Below are 22,811 nucleotides of genomic sequence, written 5' to 3'. Positions count from 1 at the left end.
TGCATCCTAGGTCCAAAAGGTTATTGTGAAGAGCGACAGAGCACAAACAAATAAAAGATTAAGCTTTAATGAATGGATTAATGTTACTGTCAGTTTTGTCAAAAGCTGGTTTTATTTTTTAGCCAAGAGGTCCTCTAAAGCATGCCTTTTTCAAATGTACGAGAATGTTTATCTTTCTTTTACAAAAATTGTACTATTCATCATAGAACGACTATGTTTGTTTTATTTTGGATTGAATGGCTATGGTTCTCACAACCATCTCCATACAGGTGTAATTCGAAAAAAAAATTAATTTACATAAGGAATCCCATTACAGAGAGCTCATGTATCCCTACATTAATTGGAAGTGAATACAAAAATGTAACACTGTTATGTACCTGCAAATCATTCCAGTTGAAAATTGACCAATACCTTATCATAAAAAATAATTAAAATATATTGTGTAATAATGTGTACCAGAGGTTCATAGAGTTAAAAAAAAAAAAAACATTACAAAAGTTTTGTTCAACACACTTGTATTAGTCAAAAGGCTACTGTCAGTACAATGACAAAAGAGGTGCAAACGAAGTGCCCTATGAACCCTCAAAGTAGTCCACAGAGCACCCACATGCTGCTAAGCATGTGGGAGACAGTTTCACACATGTGGGAGGCATCAAATATCATCTGCCTCATCACGTTTCATGGCGATGACAATTTCCTCTCAGTCCGAAACCATCTCCCACATTGTTGGCAGCATATTCTGGATGCTCTTCCAAGGTTTATAGGGTGCTTCGTTTGCATCACTTTTGTTTTTGTACTGACAATGTAGCCTTTTGACTAATACACACGGGGAACAAAACTTTTTTAATGTTTTTACCAACCCCTGGTACATATGACCAGCCTTGTTCATACATTTAATAAAGTGTCCTCTTCCATTTGTATATTTAGAACTTCTGTGCTGGTCCTGCATTCTCACGAAAAAAAAATGGTTGCTATGACTTATGCACCAGCCCTCGTAATATTCTCAAACCATTGGTAGAAAATATTATTAATCTGTCTCTCGTTGATATACATGGCCATGCACACAATATTCTCTACTGACCTCTATATCTAAAGAAATTTGTTTGGTGAATGTGGAAGAAGATAATCATCTCTTAACTAATTTACTCATATCCAAATAGGGCACAAAAACATGGTGAAATTATCACTGTTCAAAAAATTACTTCAACCCATATAAGAGTACATAAAGCATGTCTCAACTATAATAAGATATCTTAAGGGAATCTTCTACAGTCAAGGTTATTACCCATTTTGCAACAACAAATACTGTCATTTCCAAGTTACACAAGTACGTATTTCTAAATACAATCCATGACTTCTTCCTCTATAAAATCTAACATAACATAACTAACTACAAACTTTAGTAAAAAAAAAAGAGTAGAAATATCAGTGAAAAATGCAGGTTCAACCAGAACTCAAACCTGGGTCCCTGGCATACCTTGCCATTGCTATACAAACTGAACTACCAATCCAGTCCTGATTCCGATGGCATGATGTGCCAGAGACTAAGGTTTGAGTCCTGGTCGAGCCTGAATTTTCTAGATATTACATACCCTATGTGTGTCAAATTGAAAATTAAACAAATAAGCAAGTATTAAATCTTCATTACTGCACAAACACTGTAGCAAAATAAACCTATTACAAATATTTCTTGTGTACATCTTAAACTACGAAGGCAGTTACTGAAAACTAGTCTGCTAAAGACTGTTTTGTGCTGATTACTGTTATCTGACATGGCATTTGTGATTCTCAAAAGTTTAAAATACTCCAATTCACAGTGTTACATCATCACAGCAGTAACTTGAAGTCAATGTCTCCAGTTCTACAAGAGGCCTCCTTCTCTTTCAAGTATCTCACATTACATAGAAATACATGCTGTAGCAAAATTGTGTTTACACTTCGAGTTGAACAACCATATATAAATTTCATGGATGTTTCATATTGAATATTTTTCTCTGACTTGTTTCCCTGATTTTTCCAGCTAAGTGGAAGCAGAAGCTGAATTCTAGGTATCTCTGATTTTTCAGATTTGTGAAGAGAATTTATGTCTATTGTAGAACATTGCAACGTGCCATGAAGACAGTAGGGACGGGTGGAGTTAGCTTCTCACACATTCACAATTGTTGAGGTGATGTGATCTGCACCACACTTCAGCCACCTTTACCCCTCAGGTATTGTTAGGTAAGATAAGTTCCCCATGCATATAGCACCATGCCATGAAGCCATGTTTAGAAGACGTGTGGGTAGGGCCCACACACATTCCTGATCTTGGCCATTTTGGAGGTGATGGGTTCAGCACCATGCTCTGGCTACCTTTAACCCCCGTACCCCTTGATTTGAAGCTGGGTGAGCCCAAGAGCCACTTTATGCAGGGACAAGGCTGGAAATATCCTGACCTTAGATCACTGGCCTCGGGTCTCCCGCATGGCACTCGGACTAGAACACCGCAGCTCTACCCCTCGGGTACCCATTAATTATAGGCTGGGTGAAGCCCAGAACTGCTCCATGCAGACACACAGCTTGAAAAATCCCCACTTGAAATCAGCCACCTGGGAATCGAAACCAGGAAGTCAGATATCCTACAGACTAGTCCACAGCGGTTCTTATCCATGTCTAATTCCTGGTGCCAATAATTCCTAGGACTTTTAGGGATCTGAACAAGTGTGCAATGTACTTCCACCAGGAATCAAACCCATGATCCCTTGATTACTACGTGACAGTTAGCACTATGCCATCAGAGAGGCTTGTATATTATCTTGGATATAGTTATTTTTATTATGGTGAGGCATTTGTCCTCCCTGTACCTGCAGATTCAAGTTATCTGTCATCCTTACTGTATGCATTATTGTATCGTGTAAGTAGCAATGTTGTCAAGTTTTTCTTGGGAAAATATATTTATCACAGGTATGTGCATACATGAAAAGTAGTATATACACATGTTTCCTTTCTGTAATAGATCTTGGAATGTATCACCTGTATTATATGGGGGTGAGAGAATACTGTATATTCACACATTTCAATGTAATATTCTTCTAAGTACTGTTGATACTTACGGGGGATAAATCCGCATACGGGTGTGGAGCTAGAGATTCATACATTCTCCAAGTTGGCCATAGTTTGAGTTCATGTAATCAGCACCACAGTCCAGCCACCATTACTCCCTCTCAAATACCCATTGGTTAGAGGCTGGGCGAGTCCCCGAGCCACTCTACACAGGGACATTGTTGTAAAAATTGCCACCTTACATCCACCCACCTTGGCAATTGAACTCTGGGTCTCTCATGTGGCAGTCACCTGTCCTACTGATAGGACTACCATGGCTATAACACATCAACAAAATGGGAAATATAATGGAAAATATGCTGTCAAGGTGTTAGGTTCTGTGGGACAATATATGAGGGCTGAGGCATAAGTCATGGCAACTATATTTTTTCTCAAAGATAAAAGGTGGTACAACAATATGATTGTATGTCCCAGAGAACATGGCACCCGTAGTATGTGAACACGTCACTAGATGGCAGTGTGATGAATGGTTATCAAACAGAAGGCAGTGAAAATTCATTGTTGAGTCAACCACTGTTCTACAGTGTAAACAGTGTTTGTATATCAAAATAGTCGTTCTTTTTGGAGATAAATACCAGAGAATGTCACAGGGAGGTGGTGGAAACTGTGCGGACTAGTGTCCTACCATAGTATGAGCCTCTTTAGTTCCGGTAACGCTAATGTATGCTTTCTGACTTGTAAACACATGTGGCATGATGCTATGTTCCAGGATGTTTTGCTCACTTCCCTATCCTGCACGTGGAACACATGATCTGCATTGCTCATACATTCCACAGTACCGTACATTGTCCCTTCCACTTGTATATTTTGGATTTTCATGCCGGTCATGCATTCTCGTGAAAAAAAAAATTGTTACCAAAGATAAAAAATATTTAAGAGATGATCTGATAGATTGAGTAGGTGCTTTAAGTCTTATGCACCGTAAGGCTAATTGGGACTGGACCTACAGTTTAAAGTGGGATCCAACAGTTTAAACACTTTAATTTTTTTTCGCTTGAACATAAAATCAAGGTTCAAGTGAGCCCCATCATCCCCCCTTGGGCATGCCACTGAGAGTGTTTTTTAAATCCATATTAATCGACGATTTATTATTGGATTTAGAAGTCTTGTGGAGGGTAAACACCCCTTCCACCAATAGTTTCCCTGTAAATAACGTGTTTCCTTTTTTCATTTTGTTTTTCCGTCAACATTTTAATATTGCGGGATTTATTTTCAGCATGTGAATGGTTCCGAAGAAAACTGCGATTATATCATTATTAGCATCATGTGCATTTCCTTCCTGCACTGCTGTGTGTGTTCGAGGCGTTTATCAGAAGGCAGAACAAGAAAAAAAAATGATCTAGTCTTTTGTTTAATTCAAGCATTGTGTCTGCTGCTCACGTTTCCTAATCGTCAAAGCAAAACAACCTTCCGAGAGGAGATTCAAAACACTGTCCTTTTTCATCCCTTCAGACTGAATGAGCCATAGCTCTGAAGCCAGGAGACGAAACATTGGTGCCTGTTGCAAGCTGCTCACAGACACCCCTCCAACATATTGTAAGGGAAGGAGGGGAAGGGGGAGATGAACAGGTGATGGATGCAGTGTGTAGAAGTGTGCTCATTCCAGACCGGCCAAGTTGCAGAAAGAAAAGAAGGGAAATTGGGGCGGGGGGAGGAAAGATCATTGCTTGACACCCTCCCATGTTGTCATGTCAATGTTTCAGGCATAGGAGCAAGATTTCCGAGGCAGGGCATTAAAGAATGAGAAACCGGCTCAAGTCTTATTTTTCTTTTTACTTGAAATACGCTATGATCGTTGAATGCGCATATTCAGTTTCAAGAGCAACTGCATAATGTTACACATCTGAGGAAAGGAGACGGCAGATCGCTATTCGCCTTTATGTTAATTGGTTAAGATGTCTCATTCAAGGCGGTTCACTTCTACACGAGCAAGAAAATCGGGGCAGCAATACTTGGCACTTTTCAGTAATTACAAGACTAGTGATGATACCATAGGAGGCATGAGAAAGCACCCATCCGCCCCTCCTTTCAAATGAGAAAAAGGCGAAGGTAAAGTTCTCCATGCACTTTGCACCATGCCGTGATGCATATATAAGGGATGTGGGAGTTCATGTGATCAGCACCATTCTCCGGCCAACTTCACCCCTTAAACTCTTCCATCTCTGCCATTTTGGAGGTATTGTGATCAGCACCATGCTTGGGCAGCCTTTACCCCCAAGGTTGCCCCCAGGTACGAATTTATTTTAGGCTGGATGAGCACCAGAGCTGCTTTATGTGGTAGCTTAGATCACCCTCATTTTAATGGCATTTAGATGTGCACTAAATTTGGCTGCTCTCAGAAAATATTGCCGCATCCCTAGTTTATTTACTAATTTTTTTCTGGCCCCGTCACTTTACAACACACGAGTCACGTAATCTGTATAAAAGAATCCACTCTTTGCCCCACGCAGAAAAATACATGTGTCCGAACTTCACACATTCCCCCAAACAATTGATTTGACAAGAATAATTTTCAGTCAGTGAGTAAAATATCGCTCATCTACCTATAGAAAAAGAATCACGTTAGCTTCATTCTGATGACCAAATGACATTAGCATTCGTGAAAAAACTTCAGATTAAAAATAATTTACAGTGAAATATAGACTAGATGCAATCATATTTCCTTAGGAATCTAACCGACTTCCCATTAAAGAAGTGCAGTTCTTATTCAGTATCGGATAGCGGAGATTGGCAAATCCTTTTTATTTATTTTTTTCTATTCCAACGCTGCAGACAAGAAGAAAGGAAAAGTTTTCACAAACAAGCCCCCTTCTCGCTTTTCATTTTCTTTTCCGTCAATCAGGAAGGATTCCGTAAATCTGTGTGGGCAAAGAAGCAAATATGATCAAGTCCTCTTGTCAATTTTCCACTTAGAGTGGGGAGGGTGAACTTTCATTGTCCAAATTCTAAGGCAGGCACCATTTAGCGAGACTCAGTTTGGCAACAGTGCGCTTGTTGTCTGATCCTGAGGCAGAAGAATCGGCTCATTGTATCATTACCGGGAATGCAAGAAGTGCCACTTTCCCTTCCTGTCCGTCAAGGAAGGTACAACAAATGCAAGCTGTGCCCACCTCTTCCCCCCCCCCCACCTTTCACTGAACCATGCCTCTCTGCTCCCTCCTTTCCCATGAAACTAACATCTGGAAGTTCAAGGTCGTGTGGTGAATGAACCAGCTTCGAAGCAAGAAAAAGGAGGGAGAACTCGCCTGGTCAGAACAGATTTCTGCCAAATTTTAAGACATCACCATAGCTCGGAAAAATGGAGTCAGAACGTAAGATCGAGGTGAACGTCCTATTATTTAGCATGGCCTTTTACCGGGGTCTGATTGGATGAACATATTAAACGGGAAAACGTATAATGCAGGAACATAAAATCGGGGTTTCACTGTATATGGAATGGAAATTTTAACTGTTTACAAACCAAAAGGTGATTCTCGAAGTATTTAGAATGCTGATCAAGGAAATTAAGTCCTTTTTTCCCCAACACGTCGGGATTTTTAACAATTTCACAATCAAAATTCTCATATCCACCATTCCATCTGTTACAGAACGCAACAAATTACCAATAGGTGATTTTTAAAGTATCTTGAACGCTGATCATGGAAATGGCATAAATTTCTTCCCATCACGTCAGGATTTTTCTCCACATCAGTAAAATCAATCAACCCACCATATCATAACATTGAGTTTTGGACATTTTGTGAAGGACATTTTTATGAGGTATTTCAAACATGAAAGTTACTTAATCAAAGTCCATCCAATTTTCAATCCAATGTGTCTTGTGAAGATAGATTAAATGCTTACTATTCTATGTGTATATGTAGTTCAAAATTGGAGGATTTGTATGTAGAAACCCAATATTTTACCACCATCTAAACAGAGCCATCTATTGGGGAAATGATGGAACTACACATTTTGTGAAATTAAGGCAGTTAATATGTTGCAGTTTTCTGAAAAAAACTAGACGTAACGGGTAAAAACTGATTTCATTTTCGGAATCAGCATGCTGAAATTATTCAGACACAACAGTCATCTGTGAAACATCCAAACCCACGTCTACTGGTGATATCACTTTACTAATGTTACAAGCAGAGCTTCTAATACTATTACGGATAAGTAGAGGCATGCATATTTCGTTTTTGACGAAAAAACGAAATTTGAAAAAACACATTGTAGTGTTAATTTTTCATGTTTTTGAAAGGTGTGAGATGCATTTTGTGACCATGTTTTGTCACGAAATAATGCGAAATGAACTGCAAAAAGCGAAATTAACTCTTAAACACGAAATTCAGGGTTTATTCACCGACGCAACACCTTCTGAGGTCTGAATTATCCTGAGAGATGCAATTCCTGGAAAATTGTTTAATTCTGCTGTTAATATTGGAGAAGCAAAAATGGACTCCTTTACACAGAAATAAAATTAATACTCTTGTAACTACATAAATGTGCTATTAGAAGTGAAATGTTAATTCTGTGGAATAAGTGTAGTTTTTAAATCAAATTTAGGATTATATTCACAATTTTAAAACCAAAATGTCTTTTTATATACAACTTTTCATCCAATTTTTCACCGCTATAACACCGATATTTCATTTTATTTACCGCTTTTGAACCCGAAATTGACTCAGTTTTTGTACAGAAATTTTGCTTTTTTATTTACCAAAAATATGTGCCTCTACGGATAGGTCATCACGATTAATGAAATGTGGAATTGTACAAAATCTGTACGTGACATGCCGAAACTAATACTATATCTGACATCAGGCTAGTAGACACCACTCCAATGACACTACGTTGACTTACTATAACACATAACTATTAAATTTTGAAATATAAACAATACTGCACAATTTCAGGAAGAAAAATAAAGAGGAGGGACATGGGAGCCCTTCTCTCATTTCCATTATGGGCTTCTCAATACTTAATTTCTCTTACCTGTGCAATGGTAAGATTTTCCTTTCCCCTGTAAAGTCACCGTCACACTCACTAACGTATTCTTGCAACACTTTTAACACACGACACATTTTTATTGCCTCCTGTTTTAATTTGTTCACTGAATCTTTGTCATTAGTCAATACTGACACTGTATCATAATGTGCACGTAACCTATCCATACACTCGGAAATGTATGTTTCGTGAAATTGCACTAAACTCGATTGTAACCTTGGACCCAAGTTTGTGTTAACTTCTTTTAAAAGTTCAATGGCACGGTTTGCTATTTCATCCCCACTGCATGTCACAACCTGAAAAGCACAGAAAAAAATTATCAATTATAAGATTATAACTATAACATTAAAAAAAGAAGAGACTTGATGCACTTTAAATAGCCAGTTTACATATGTTGTCACCTTACAACTAGGACTGACATACTGATGTGTTGGTTCAAATTTAATTGACAATACCAACAGATACTTTTCCACACACTCTGTATCTTGTAAGTTCCTAAAAAATGTCACATGGCACTTTCATGGAGTCTAATAATTCTGTAAATTATTCAAAATTTGAAAGTTTCGTGGATAATGTACCCATATTGAAAACGGATGATTAAATTACAATTATTTTAAACCAAACCTCTGGTATAATTGCAACAGAATACTTATATACGATGAAACCCCAATTTTACATTCCCGGATATTACATTTTTCTGCATTATACATTCAATCTTAACGGTTCAAACATCGTAAAATATTAATAAATTTTCCTCAATTTTACATTTTCCCGTATTTTAAGTCTTATCAGCTAGGTCCCTTGAAAAACATAAAATCGAGGTTTCACTGTAATAATATCAATAAATATTCTGAAGAATTTTTAATTGCTACAATATTCAAGCATTAGTATAAGTGGAAATTAGTTATAGTAATACCAACAAATTCTCATATCATGAGTATCAATGCAAAGAGTTATTCAGTTTGTTTATTCCAGCTCGATTTTCAGATGAATACATCCAACCACACATCACAAATTCAAGGTTGCTACTTGCATGTCTTTTCTGTGGCACGTAAAATATTAGAAGTAGGGATTAGGCAATGCAATTTGAACCGATAACCATACTATGACTGATTTCCACCAAAATTGAAAATTGTAATTAAAAGTTGTTCAAAATAATTATTCATATTAGCATGCACGTGCACGTTAAAGTGCTGCATGGGACTACTTTTGCTTGCTCAAACTTGTCCGTCTACCACGCTCGAGCATGCTGCTGCACTCTTAATGAAATTGTTGACAACGTTCTGTATTTCAGATCCTAATAAGCAGCACTGTCATGCATGGAAGGAAACCACTCTACGCAATTACAATTCTAAATCATAATTATGTATATTATTTATTATGAAAGACTCAAATACAATATATATGAAAGTATGCAATATCTACAGACTGAAACGTAAAATAGATACACATGCTGACAGACTTGCCTCAGCAATTACAAATATTGTATCACAGTGCAACAAGTATGTGTACATCATTGTTCACTAAAGGAAAATAATAATCATATTCAGCGAAATAATAAAATGCAGATATAACATTCAGTTGAACATCATTTTAATGTGACAATAATCGTAGAAACCTAAAATGTCAGCGTTGGTAGTTTCAGCCCATAATCATCTATTTCATTTAACAATAACTTGGTAAGATACGCAAAACGGCATTTTAACATGGAGATTGATGACTATGTTCACTTTGTATTTTACTTCATTATCCATATTTGAGTGCCTACAATAGACAAATGACAGAAATACGTGTACTAATAGGGTTTGAGAGTTCGAATTTTTTTCGCTCGAGCAAAAGACCTATCAATTCTGTATGCCATATAGTTTCAGGTCAAATAATTTTGCTTTAAAATATTAAAAAATTACATCAGCAAATTAAAATACTTATTACTAGGGGCATGCATATTTCGTTTTTGACGAAAAAACTAAATTTGAGAAAACCCATTGTAGTGTTAATTTTTAATGTTTTTGAAAGGTGTGAGATGCATTTTGTGACCATGTTTTGTCACGAAATAATGCGAAATGAACTGCAAAAAGCGAAATTAACTCTTAAACACGAAATTTAGGGTTTATTCACCGACGCGACACCTTCTAAGGTCTGAATTATCCTGAGAGTTATGCAATTCCCGGAAAATTTATTAATTCTGCTGTTAATATTGGAGAAACAAAAATTGACTCCTTTACATAGAAATAAACTTAATACTCGGATAACTACATAAATGGGCTATTAGAAGTGAAATGTTAATTCTGTGGAATAAGTGTAGTTTTTAAATCAGATTTAGGATTATATTCATAATTTTAAAACCAAAATGTCATTTTATATAGCATTTTTTATGTGATTATTCACCTCTATAACACCAATATTTTATTTTATTTACCGCTTTTGAACCCGAAATTGACTCAGTTTTTATACCGAAATTTTGCTTTTTTATTTACCAAAAATATGTGCCTCTACTTATTACGTGATCACAAAATCCAGTTTTTCACATAAAACTGGTGCAAAATTGAAAGAAACTTAGAATTTTGCAAAATTTCCAGGTTAATTAGACTCCGTGAAAGTATTGTGTGGGATTTTTGAAGCAAAAATTAATACACAGCAAGAGATTGATTTTTTTCCTATCACAATAACATACAAGATACGTAACTTGGTTACTTTACATTCCTTTTCAATCTCTCACTGGCTTTGTGACTGAACATGTAAAGTGGTTCACTTTCAATTTTGGAACTAAAATTCCTGGGTTCAGTCCCAGCCTGAGCATGGATGTCCTTTGCGAGTGTCCTTTCATCAATTTCATCTGATCACCACTCATACCTAGGGATGTGACGAAGCTGAAAATTTACCGATGCCGATGTACTCACCGATAATTTTTGGAACCGATACCGATGCCGATATTTAACCGATTCCGATACATAAGATTATTAAACAGAAATGGGATGTTATTTTCTGCATGACAAAAATAAATTTCCTATGTACATTTCCATTGCATATCATATGTATGTACATACATATTCTCAAGAGATGCGAATGTACATTTGCATCTACAAAAGCTTATGTGAACCTAGAGATTTAACATTAGTACACAAGCAGTTCTTTGAAATGCAAAATGAATTCCTGTTCTGCAAGATTCAACTTCAGAAATACGAGATTTGGAAGCACTTCAGGAAGTAACCTATTTCTTCTCTTATCACAGATCTATTCAGCAACACTGAACACTCAATCACTGAATACTGATGCAGCAGGTATGCTCAAGTATTTTCTCAGCACTTGCTTCAGGTTTGAATACTAATTTTTGAATTTCCAATACAACAGCGGATCCTGGTTCAGCAATGTACTGTGTTATTTTTGATTTGTAGTTAGGTTGATCCTCTGAATGAGAGTTTGCAATAATTTTATTACAAAAACTCTACAATAATAACGAATCATAACCGAATTGTCAATAAATCTTACAAAACTAGAATATAAAACTTATTAGAAGGTTATAATCTGTACCGGTTTAAATATCGGATTTTTGCCGATTCCGATACCGATGCTGATATGTCAATTTCTGCCGATTTTCATACATCTGTAATCGGCTTCGGCACATCCCTACTAATACCCATCATCTCAATTAAACAAAAGTGGTAGAAAAGTGACAATCTATAACCAAAATACAAATTTTAAATCTTTCTATGTTAATTGTAATGAGGGTGAATGATTAAATAAGATGAAATAGATAAAAAGAACAGAAGGATTTCTCCAGCCAGGATATAAACCTGGTTCCGTGGCATGTCAAAGTAACCAATCCATCATGAAGGCTGGTTAAAGTTTCTTTGTTCGAATAAAGATTTATATATCGTTGTGTGCATACCAGAGGTACATAACTCCAACTTACAGGAGAGAGAGGACATAATGTATTCTTACAGGGTGGCTACTCTAGCACCTTGATAAAATTCAAGTATAATTCCTAGTTTCAGATTTTTTTTTTTATTTCAACCTTACGTTTGCCGCCTCCCCCCCTGCATGTATATAGTAGTAACAATATAAAAAATCTGTGTGATTTCAATGTATCCAAAAATTCTAATTCAATTAAACGGTATAGTCCTAATATTTAAAATATTTCATTTAAGGAGTAGAGTTGAAATTTAACATTTCACATACTCATACTCGAAATACATCTACAAATACAAGTTATACATGGAGTATACTAATCTACGAAAAATTGTTAATTGAATAAGAATTTCAAGTTTAACTGATCAACTTGAAGATACGTTACCTTGCAATAATCTTAATCTGTCAGATAGATCGTTCTGCAAAGGACACTAACCAAGTAAACAGATTCAGAGATAATGTTTTATTTTCGACGCAGCATTTCATTTCTTTCCTCGATAAAAATAAAAGCTAAACAAAAAAACTTGCCTCATGGCATTCATAAATTTCATGAGATTTCCATTAATAAAGTTGCAGATTTTCACGTCTACGGAGGAAAATTCATGCAGAATTTACGCATAATTCCCGGAGCCAATAATTCATGCAGAATTCCCGGTGAGTAGCCACCCGGCCTTAATAATATGTCTGACTTTTAAAAAGAATCAGTTATTTGGAGATATGTGACTACCTTACTGCTACGGATTAGAATTGAACATATGCCGATCTGACTCAAAATACAGCTCTTGAGAGTAAAAATTGAAAACTTCATTATTGGAGATACATTCTCATATGATTGTGTGGAATGACACTAACACACACACAATTGAGTAAGAAACCAAAATTATCCTTCAGGTTTAGTTTCTGCTGCTATTCAGAATATTCATTAATGAATTAATTGCACTTATGCTACACTTCAATGTTTCTTTTATAGTACTTTGGTTGTATTAGTCTTTCTTGCAATATGAACGTTATAAGTTTATTACAAGGAGCATTACCTAATAGGTTCAACAGTAGCTGCTACACAGGCTACTTACCCTCCATATGTAACTTGTTCCTATTAGGTCTACATCATCCATAAGAAATGTTCTCCTCTTTGCTTTCAACTTCCCTTCCTTTGAATTCACAGCCTTAAAAAACCTCTCGAAGCACCTGGGGACAAAAAGGAATGCTAATGAAACGTTCTTTTTCCCTATTGTAAATACAATATCAGTATGTGGAAAATTGAAGTACTGTTTATTCTGTAAAATGTACATGCATTAATTCATTCAATTGAATTTTGTGTTTATGCACCTTAACACTTTAAATAATAGAAAAAACACAACACTTTGTATTTATTAGGGTTGTTTAAACATCATTTTTTTTCTGGAATGATAAATGAACTGAAGTTAAGGGAAATTTCACACCAAAACGACCTACCTTTTGAAACAAACCTATGTATAAAAAATAAAAAAATTCCAGAATCAAATAATGCTTACAAAATTTGAAAGAAAATCAGATCAGAAACAGCAAGCCTACAAATTTAGTTGTATGGACAGTAGAAAACTTCTTACGTCACGTGCCGGCAACATATTTGTTAAAACACTAAAATAACACACAAACAGCACGATGAAAAACACTTAGGACTTCTTCCAAGCTTTTGACTCCTTCAGAGAGTCATCTTCAGGACTGGTTGAGGGAAGATGGAATGGACGCAGTAGTAGTTACACTTGCTTTACTTGATGTGTCCGCCGGCAGATGTCGTTGTTGTCTTGCAGTATTGGTAAGTCTTTGTATGTTTGGATTGTTGGTTGGGGGAGATGGATTTTTGAGTTTTACTGTGTTGTACCAAGAAGAATAAAGATTTCCACATAAATTGTCATTCAGATTATTTGTGTTTTTGATCATGTGTACCCCTTCCTTAACATCCCGTTCTATTTTTCCTTTCACCTGTGCAATGAAGGAAACACAATCCTGTGGAAGTTGGTGGTTGGTTTTTATAATGTGTTTTGATAAACCAGAAGAACTTTCTTTCCTGTGTATGTATCCTATGTTGTCGGCGAAACGATCTTTCTCCGTGGCTAGCAAATTTAGTTCTTGAAGCCTATGAAGATGAAATCCGGTCAAAACAACCATTTCCACACATCATTTCACACCGATATGTAGATGACTTCCTCATTATATATCAAGATGAGGAAATGTTCGAAGCTTACGTCAACAGCTGGAACCGGATATGTGACTCCATTCAAGTTACCACAGAGAAAGAAAAGAACGGGACCTTAAATTTCCTCGACATCACCATATTTAGAGAAAACAATAGTTTCGCAACCAAAATTTACTGCAAACCCACGGCAGGATGCCGATTCATACATAAACACTCCAACCACCCACCAGATCAAAAAGGACAACATCTGGAACAACTTCATCAGAAGAGCTGTGCAATTAAGTTCCAACAACCAAGTGCTACAAGAATAATTGGACATTCTGAGACAACAGGCCTCCCTTAATGGCTACAGCCCCAGTGTAATAGACCAGAACCTGCTAAAACTGAAAGAAAAGGAAAAAAAACAACCCGAAAACCACCTTCCCACAAACGAAGAAGAGGATCCCCGACTATGGCTAGGGATATCATTTATACCAGGCCTTTCCACCAAACTCCGACGCATCCTGGAAAAATGAAATGACAGAATAGCATATAAACCCGGCAAATCCATAGGACTAAACTTAGCAGGCTTCAAAACTTACGACAAAGACCCCTAACAAACTCTGGCATCTACAGCATCAAATGTGAATGCAACCGAAAACACATAGGACAATGCAATAGGACAAAATACCCATCAAAAATTGTTTCGCCGACAACCTAGGATACATACACAGGAAAAAAAATCCTGGTTTATACAAACACATTATAGGAACCAACCACCAACTTCCACAGGATTGTGTTTCCTTCATTGCACAGGCGAAAGGAAAAATAGAACGGGATGTTAAGGAAGGGGTACACATGATCAAAAACACAAATAATCTCAATGACAATTTATGTGGAAATCTTTATTCTTCTTGGTACAACACAGTAAAACTCAAAAATCCATCTCCCCCAACCAACAATCCAAACATACAAAGACTTACCAACACTGCAAGACAACAACGACATCTGCCGGCGGACACATCAAGTAATGCCAGTGTAACTACAACCGCGTCCACTCCGTCTTCCCTCGACCAGCCCTGAAGATGACTCCGTGAAGGAGTCGAAAGCTTGGAAGAACTCCTAAGTGTTTTTCATCGTGCTGTTTGTGTGTTATTTTAGTGTTTTAACAAATTTAGTTTTATATCGATTGTAAAAACAGACGTTGAAATTATTTAACAATTAACATTTGCTATTGCTCTTTTAATTTTATACATTGTCTGGGGAGTGTTTCCTCCTTATTAAAAATTACAAACATGCACAAACCTAATACAAAGTAACGATATGAAAACTAGTTTTCTACAGTCATAATACTGACTCACCATCATATTTGAATCTCTGGCCTGGAAACAGTGGTGCCATTGATAAATGTGTAACTTGTGGGGGAAGCTTGTAGTGTGCTTATTTTCCAGATACCTTGGCAGTAGTACCGTATTTCACTGCATAATCTTCACACCCTGTTTGTTTAGTCCAAAAATTTGTTTTTACCCTTTCATTACATAATTGTTGCATCAGATCACGAAACCAGTGATAACGGTACAGAATCTTCGGACACAAAAGATAAAATTTTGTAGATCCATACTTCAAAACACTGTAGTAAATTTTCTCATGTGTAATAAAAATAAATAATAACTAAAATGCTAACCGGGAAAATGTTCGCTAAACTGTAACAAATAAAACGATTTGGACTATTTAATTTTAACGTAGATATTGACGAGTACTCTGTGCATCCTAATCTTGGACCAAAGACAGTGAACTTAGTAATAAATAATTTTAAAGCACCAGTAATACCAGCACTTTAAAAAAAAAAGGTTCACATAATGGTGGCACCCCACTTTTCTTGCAAAATCAATTTGGCATACAATCTGCGATGATTATGCGGTGAAATACTATAAATCTAAAACTGTACACAGAAACAGGGAAAATAATAGGATGATTGATACAAGTCAAACTGAGAACAAAATAGAATAGTAGGGCTGAGCCGATGCCGATGTATCGGTATTGGCCGATACCAGTGGTATCGGAAAGTATCAGTTTGAATTCATTAACCAATACCAGTAGATACTTTTCTGGCATATTGTTCTATCACGGTGTTCACAAAAATCCGCACGGACACATTCGCGGGGTCAGAAATTATTCAAAATTCAAATTTTCTTTTCATTGTGCACAAATTTTGTACAAAAGGCTATATTTTTGCGATTACATGCCATCTATTCTATGAAATTCTTCAATATTCTAAAGCAAGTTCCTTGGTAAATTGATGCATAAAATTGGAGAAGAATATTTACACACCATTAATGATCAATATTTTGAATAAATTTAAATTATTGTAATTTTCAAGTATCGGTATCGGTGGGAATCGGTATCGGTAGAGGCATGCATATTTAGTTTTTAACGAAAACATGAAATGTGAAATAACATACTATAATGTTAATTTTACATCACTTTCCTACCTTATTTTGTCATGAAATAATGCGAAATGAACTGCAAAATGCGAAATAGACTCCTAAACACGAAATTTAGTTTATTTACAGACGTGACACTTTCTGAAGTCAGAATTATCCTGTGAGTTCTGCAATTCACGGAAAATTGATTAATTCTGCTGTAAATATTTGAGAAGCAAAAATGGACTCCTTTATACAGGAATAAACTTAATATTCTGGTAACAACATACATGTGTTATTAGAAGGAATATGTAGTAAGTGTGGTTTTTAAATCAAATTTGGAATTATATTCAAAATTTTAAAACCAAAATGTTATTTTATATATCGATAAATATATATATACAGTCAACTCTCGATTCTACGACCCCAGGTATAACGACCCTTTTCCCGGGAACCGTGAAAAATTTAGAAAAAATTAGAAAAATTTGGAAAAAAAAGTTGAAAAATTGAAGGAAATCGGCCGAAAAATGTGGTTTTTTCCTCCACTCATTCCCTTTACGAGCGCTCTACCGCTCACAATTAAGTCTGAACTAAAAATAGACACCACCACACCATGCTTGAGTGATATCCAATAGCACTTGACCTCTGCCCTCCCCTCCCTCAAGTGCACCAATGTTACCCCGCACCTGACGGCCGCTACCCAACGTGCCAGGCTTGCTCTTGGATACGCGAGAAGAGAAGATCGAATGTGCTTGGATGTTATTTTAAATCGACTTGACTTGTTTCCTTGTCCTAAGAGCTGCTGAAAACTCGCGGGGGGGGGGGGGGGGGGGGGGGGAAATAACTGCTGGACTTGCAGTCTTTGCCAATGTGTATGGCAGGTCAAGCTCTTTCATCGATAAATACACCACCTTGAGAGATAAGATTGCAGGAATGTTCCAAAATACAGATGTGTGGCGCCTGGAAGTCTGGCCCATCTGTCCAGCTCTGACCTAGAGTTCAGCAGGTTCCCGTGAGTGAGCAACTCTCGGTCTTGTAGACGACAACTTCCGGTCACTGCTTTCATTCAAAAAGTGTTCTTTGTTCCCTGCAACACTTCATAAAAAAGCGAAACTTTTAGAGATAATCAAAACCACATAGGTGAACTAAAGATCATAAACCTGCTTAATGCATTGTCATCCAGGTTTCCACAAAAGTTTACTTCGATCTTACGTGCATCATAACTCCCGTTTCCCACTTCATACGTTTTCCTAATTGTGTCGATGTTGTAATATCTGCCAAAAAAGTGTTCCGTTGCCTGACTGACTTCTCCCTCTTTTCCTGTTAGCTAACGTAAGGGGGGGGGGGTGCGATGAAGATTGATTCAGCCACGATTTTCTTGCTGATGCGGGATGATTACAGGCGAGGGTGGAAAAGGACCCACACATCTTCCTTTCCTTTGACGTCTAAAATGGGGCAACCAGTTCTGGATATATTCTTGAAACGAACAAAAACCATAGAACAAGTAAAAAAAAAACTGACCCAACTCCCTTTCCCCAGCTCATTCTCCGCCACTGGTGTGCACGGCAATGTTGATAATTGCAGAATTCAGTTTCTTTTTTTAAAAAAAAAATTATGCTGTTGTCTGCATAGGAAATATTGCCCGTATTATTGTCTGTTGCATGGTAAAACGTAAAGCAAGGGTCATTTCTTTCTTCTTTACACTGCTGTTAAAAGTTCCATCTTCGACAGTTGTGCGTTATCTTTAAAATGTTTCTCCTCCGCTGTTGCTCCAACTTCCAGCCCGTCTCCTTGTTTTTACGATGCAGCTGGCGCCAGTGTTTTGTCTAGCGTCTGCAAAGCTCTCGATGACTCATCCAGGGCGAAGGAAAAAGTTATTGTTTTGAATCTCGCAAAGCTGTTTTGATTTGAGGATAAAGAAATTCGGTCTCCAGAAAGGAAAACAAGAGTTAAAATAACTTCATGTTCTGTGCCTTCTGATAAGCAAATCTGTAAATTTAATTTGCATCCGCTTTTCTTCAAAACCATTCATGTGGAGAAAAAAAAATGAGTTCAATGTAGGAATGGTCGCATTAAAAAGACATTATTCAAGGGGAAAACGTTTGGAGGGGTGGGTGTTTGACATCGAGAATACTCCTTAAATCCAACATTAAATTGTCGATTAACGTGAGAGTAAATAACGATCTACCATTTTGATATGTGAAAATGAGCAGTTTCATAAAGCTTGTTTTCAGTTCATTTTATGCTGATGGGCTAATCGGGACTAAATAAACAGTTTAAAGTGAAATTCAATTCCAAACCCAAATGATTATCGACTGCCATGCTGTTTAATGACATGTCCTAGAATACGCATTGGGTGAAAACAGATCGCAAGTTGCACGTTTCCTTTTTCACGCTGGATTGCAATGCAAGTCAAGGAAGGAGTTTGGACTGCTCCCTTGAATGGGGAAGGAGGGTGAATGAAGTTGGTTGAAGCAAAGAAAAGTAACTTCTTTTTACGATGTATTTTACACAGCCGAACCAGAACGAAAATTATAGCCCGGCCTTTATTTTTTTTGTCTGGTACCTAGAAAGGTTGTGTTGTTTCTCCCGAGAGATCTAATCTTACCAGTTAATCTTGTAACAGACAATGCTCCAGTAAACCCGTATAAAATCCAACATTCATTCTGCTCGATTATCTCCCGACTTTTGCTGGCACCAGTCTGACTGGTGTCAAGATTCTTCGAGTTTCGTTTGCAATAAGCGAGAGATTGTTTTCCTTTCCATTGGTCTCAGTGCAAACGGGTTTCTCATGAACTAGAATTGTAAGAATTTCCTGGAAAAGCAACGACTGTGCACAATTAAAACAAAGTAACATTATTTTAAATTCTCTTTTGTGAAAACTTTTTCATGTTCTATTTTCCTTCTCACAACACGCATCCTGTGCATGACAGGTTGTATAACTACCAGGATAAATGGTGTTACCATCTCCTAGGCATCTTTGTGTCCGTTTGAGCTCCCTTAAAGCTGAAAATTGGTGCAAATTCCAATAACGACCCCTTCGAAATAACGACCCTTTTCCCGGGAACTGTGCAAGGTCGTAGAATCGAGAGTTGACTGTATCAATATATATTCGCTATAACAGCGAAATTTTATTTTATTTACCGCTTTTGAACCCGAAATTGACTCTGTTCTTGTAACAAAATTTTGCTCTTTTATTTTCCAAAAATATGTGCCTGTATGTATCGGTATCGGTTCAGCCCTATAGATCATTATTATTTCTGATTTCTGCAGTCAGCCTCAAATAATGTAGGACCTACAAGAAAATTACGATGTTGATGTTGGAAACTCTTAGAAAATCACTAAGTTTGGAGTATTATACTACAAGTAACTTACTTCATTCCACTCTCGGTGAGCAATTTTGGATCTAACTGTAGAATATTGTTTTCAAAGAAGTCTTTATTGATAGCCGGATCCAAATCTGGTTCCTCCCCCATGAGTTTCGAGAACCACTTGAAACATGCTTCCCTATCTGACACAAACACAGCTTCTTCTGCCAGACACTGCCAAATTTGTTTCGCCTGGTCAGCACACAGCCACAGTTGACCCTCCTGTAATAACACAAGCAGTCAGTTAGTAATAATAAGAACAATTTAAGGTTGAATGTAATATGTTAAAAATTAATCACCGCTTCAAACATCCTTATGGGTGTCAAAAATCCCACTCATTTTGCCAATTTACTTTCAGGTTAAAATAACTTTCCAGATTATTGATAATAAAGTGTGTTAAGTCCTCAACTTCCCATACTATTCAAATTAATTAAACTTATCCAACCTTGTTGAAAATTAATAAAAATAAATTACAAGATCATTTTTCTAATAAACAAAGAAGCTAGGAAATGAAAAAGAGAAATGTGATTTCAATTTCTAATCCTGACAATAACAAAAACGTTATGAATGGAGGGTTGAGCTCACACCTATTATATCAACATTGGAATGGTGTGCACTATGTTGGAATTTATTAACTGCTACTAACCAATATATTTCCAATATCTGGGTGTCTCAAAGTCGTAAATAAATTGTGCGACACCTCGACAGAACCTAAATGTCCTTGAAGTTATGTAAAATGCATAATGCTTATTATTTTTCTAAGAATATTGTGGAGAGAAATGGATTTTTGTCATTCAATGATTATCTCATGTAAAATTATGAATATTTTAAAACAAAACTCTGGTAGATTGCAATGATATAGTTCCACTGGAAAATGTAGTCTTTTTTTCCTCCATTGCATATAATTTACAAACTTTCAGTTTACGTTTATGCATTCCTAAGAAGTTCCTTCCAAGGTACTCAGATCAGCAATTTACATTAAATTAATTTAAAAAAGTAATAGCAGCTGACATGCACACATTGGTCAATATGCTGTTGGTGCAATAAAACCAATACTTCAACCAAATAAAACTCAGAACATGGCTTTCTCATGCCACTAAAGTTGGAAGAACCTCCTATCCCTTATATGAAAATATCAATCTACACTTTCTTACCTTCAAGAGGAATCTAAGAAAATTTAGCCTCTCCTGGACTTGCTGAATGTGATTATACCTTCTGTCAGGAAAGAAGGTATTAGGATCTAAATCAGGAGTTTCTGAAATTAAAAAAAAAAAAAAGAAGACAGTTATGCATAGACACATACAAACAATACATTTGGATGCAACATGTACTGTACAAGACTTTTCATTATTTTTATAACAACATTTAGGGAGAAATGGATCTTGTGATGAAATGATTATCTCACGTGGAATTATGATTATTTTAAACAAAATTCTCGTAAGCATTTGCATGCAATGTTAATTGGACCTTATCCATTGTCTAGTGCTTTAAAATATACTTATTCTAAAACTACATTTTGAGAGAGCACCTCTTCAGGTGAACAAATATCTTTTGCCGGCAGTGGGAATCGAACATAAGACAGACCTGTGATTTTACTACAAATCCGCTGGCGTAGAAGTGACTCAACGACTCTCATATTGCCAACAGAGATTCCAGGTTCACACCCTGAGCATTAATGTTCCGTTGCAAGTGTCCCAGTATTTATTCATTATCATAAATAGCCAAGTGGCAGAAAAGAAGTGTAAAATAAGGTAAATACAAAATTATTATGTATTAATGCACCTACCTTTGAATAACTGTCTCATTTTTTGCATATATGTTGTTAAACTATTGGTTACTAAAATTACAAGGCTATGTTGGTTTTGTAAGCGCTCTATAACTTCTTGCCTGTGAAAGAGAGACAAATCAACTGTATATGACAATTAATAAGAACACTACAGTAGATAATATTCAATACACAATTATAAAGTAAGTATAGGTGAATTTGAGAGTTACAGAAGCCGACAAATTATTATTATTGGGAGGCAAGAGTAAATAACCCTAGCCACCTTGATTACCAGATCATACAAGTATGGATTTTTTTTCCTTTCTTAGAGATAAGGTTGAAGGTTTGAATGTAGTTACTGAAAAGGTTGAAGTGTCTGGGATTGTCTTCAGCAATGTATCAACATAAGAAAACATTTTGAAAGAAAGAAAAATTTAAAAATATGTAGGTACTTAATTTTAATTCACCATTTATTGAACAGTAATGTGCACAGTAACAAGCAACACTCCTCTCAAAGAATCAAATTTTGTGGTGATATAATGGTGATAAAATTTGCATTACTACAGCATCTGAGGATATAAAAAATAATTGTAAGCCCATGTTTAATCAAGTGATGATCACAATTCATGTGATTGCCTAATAAAACAGTCATGTGACAAAGCAAGAAGTTTAGAAATTCCAATGTATTAATACTGAGAAACTTATGTCCCTGTCAACAATGTTTTGGACCAATCAATTCCAACATTCCGATATGCAGGGTTACTTAGCAGGAAAATGATGTAAACATTCTGATTGTGTATTATATTTTTACACTGGCACACAATATTTTCACACATTTACAAGAAGGAATAAAGTTATTGGATTTCAAACTACAGAACTCTTCTGTCCTCTATGATCAACATCTTAAAAGTAACACATTGAATTAGGGCTAAGCCAATACTGATGCCAATTATTAATGATACCAGCTGATAATTCTCTGGATTTTGGGTATTTCGCAAGGTCTGCAAAAATACCACAAGACACTTCCACAGAGTACAACTATCCTGCAAATTATGCAAAATTAAAACTTTTCATTTTTCTTTCACCAGTATTGTGTGAAA

General features: G+C 36.3%; 1 protein-coding gene across 9 annotated transcripts in view; it reads right to left on the bottom strand.

Annotated features, from left to right (window-relative positions):
* Positions 1-22,811, bottom strand: part of faf (ubiquitin carboxyl-terminal hydrolase-like faf) — a 193,390-nt gene that overhangs the window by 115,536 nt on the left and 55,043 nt on the right. For all 9 annotated transcript variants that reach the window (XM_083129933.1, XM_083129939.1, XM_083129937.1 and 6 more), the window contains exons 13-17: positions 21,733-21,833; positions 21,101-21,201; positions 19,954-20,168; positions 13,071-13,185; positions 8,077-8,384 (exon numbers count right to left, since the gene is read on the bottom strand). In XM_083129933.1, the coding sequence (XP_082986059.1) occupies positions 8,077-8,384; positions 13,071-13,185; positions 19,954-20,168; positions 21,101-21,201; positions 21,733-21,833 (840 nt within the window). The remainder of the gene's footprint in view (positions 1-8,076; positions 8,385-13,070; positions 13,186-19,953; positions 20,169-21,100; positions 21,202-21,732; positions 21,834-22,811) is intronic.

Source organism: Lepisma saccharinum, chromosome 10, assembly GCF_977018435.1.
Source record: "Lepisma saccharinum chromosome 10, izLepSacc3.1, whole genome shotgun sequence".
Lineage (NCBI taxonomy): Eukaryota > Metazoa > Arthropoda > Insecta > Zygentoma > Lepismatidae > Lepisma > Lepisma saccharinum.
This window is presented reverse-complemented; position numbering and strand designations above follow the sequence as displayed.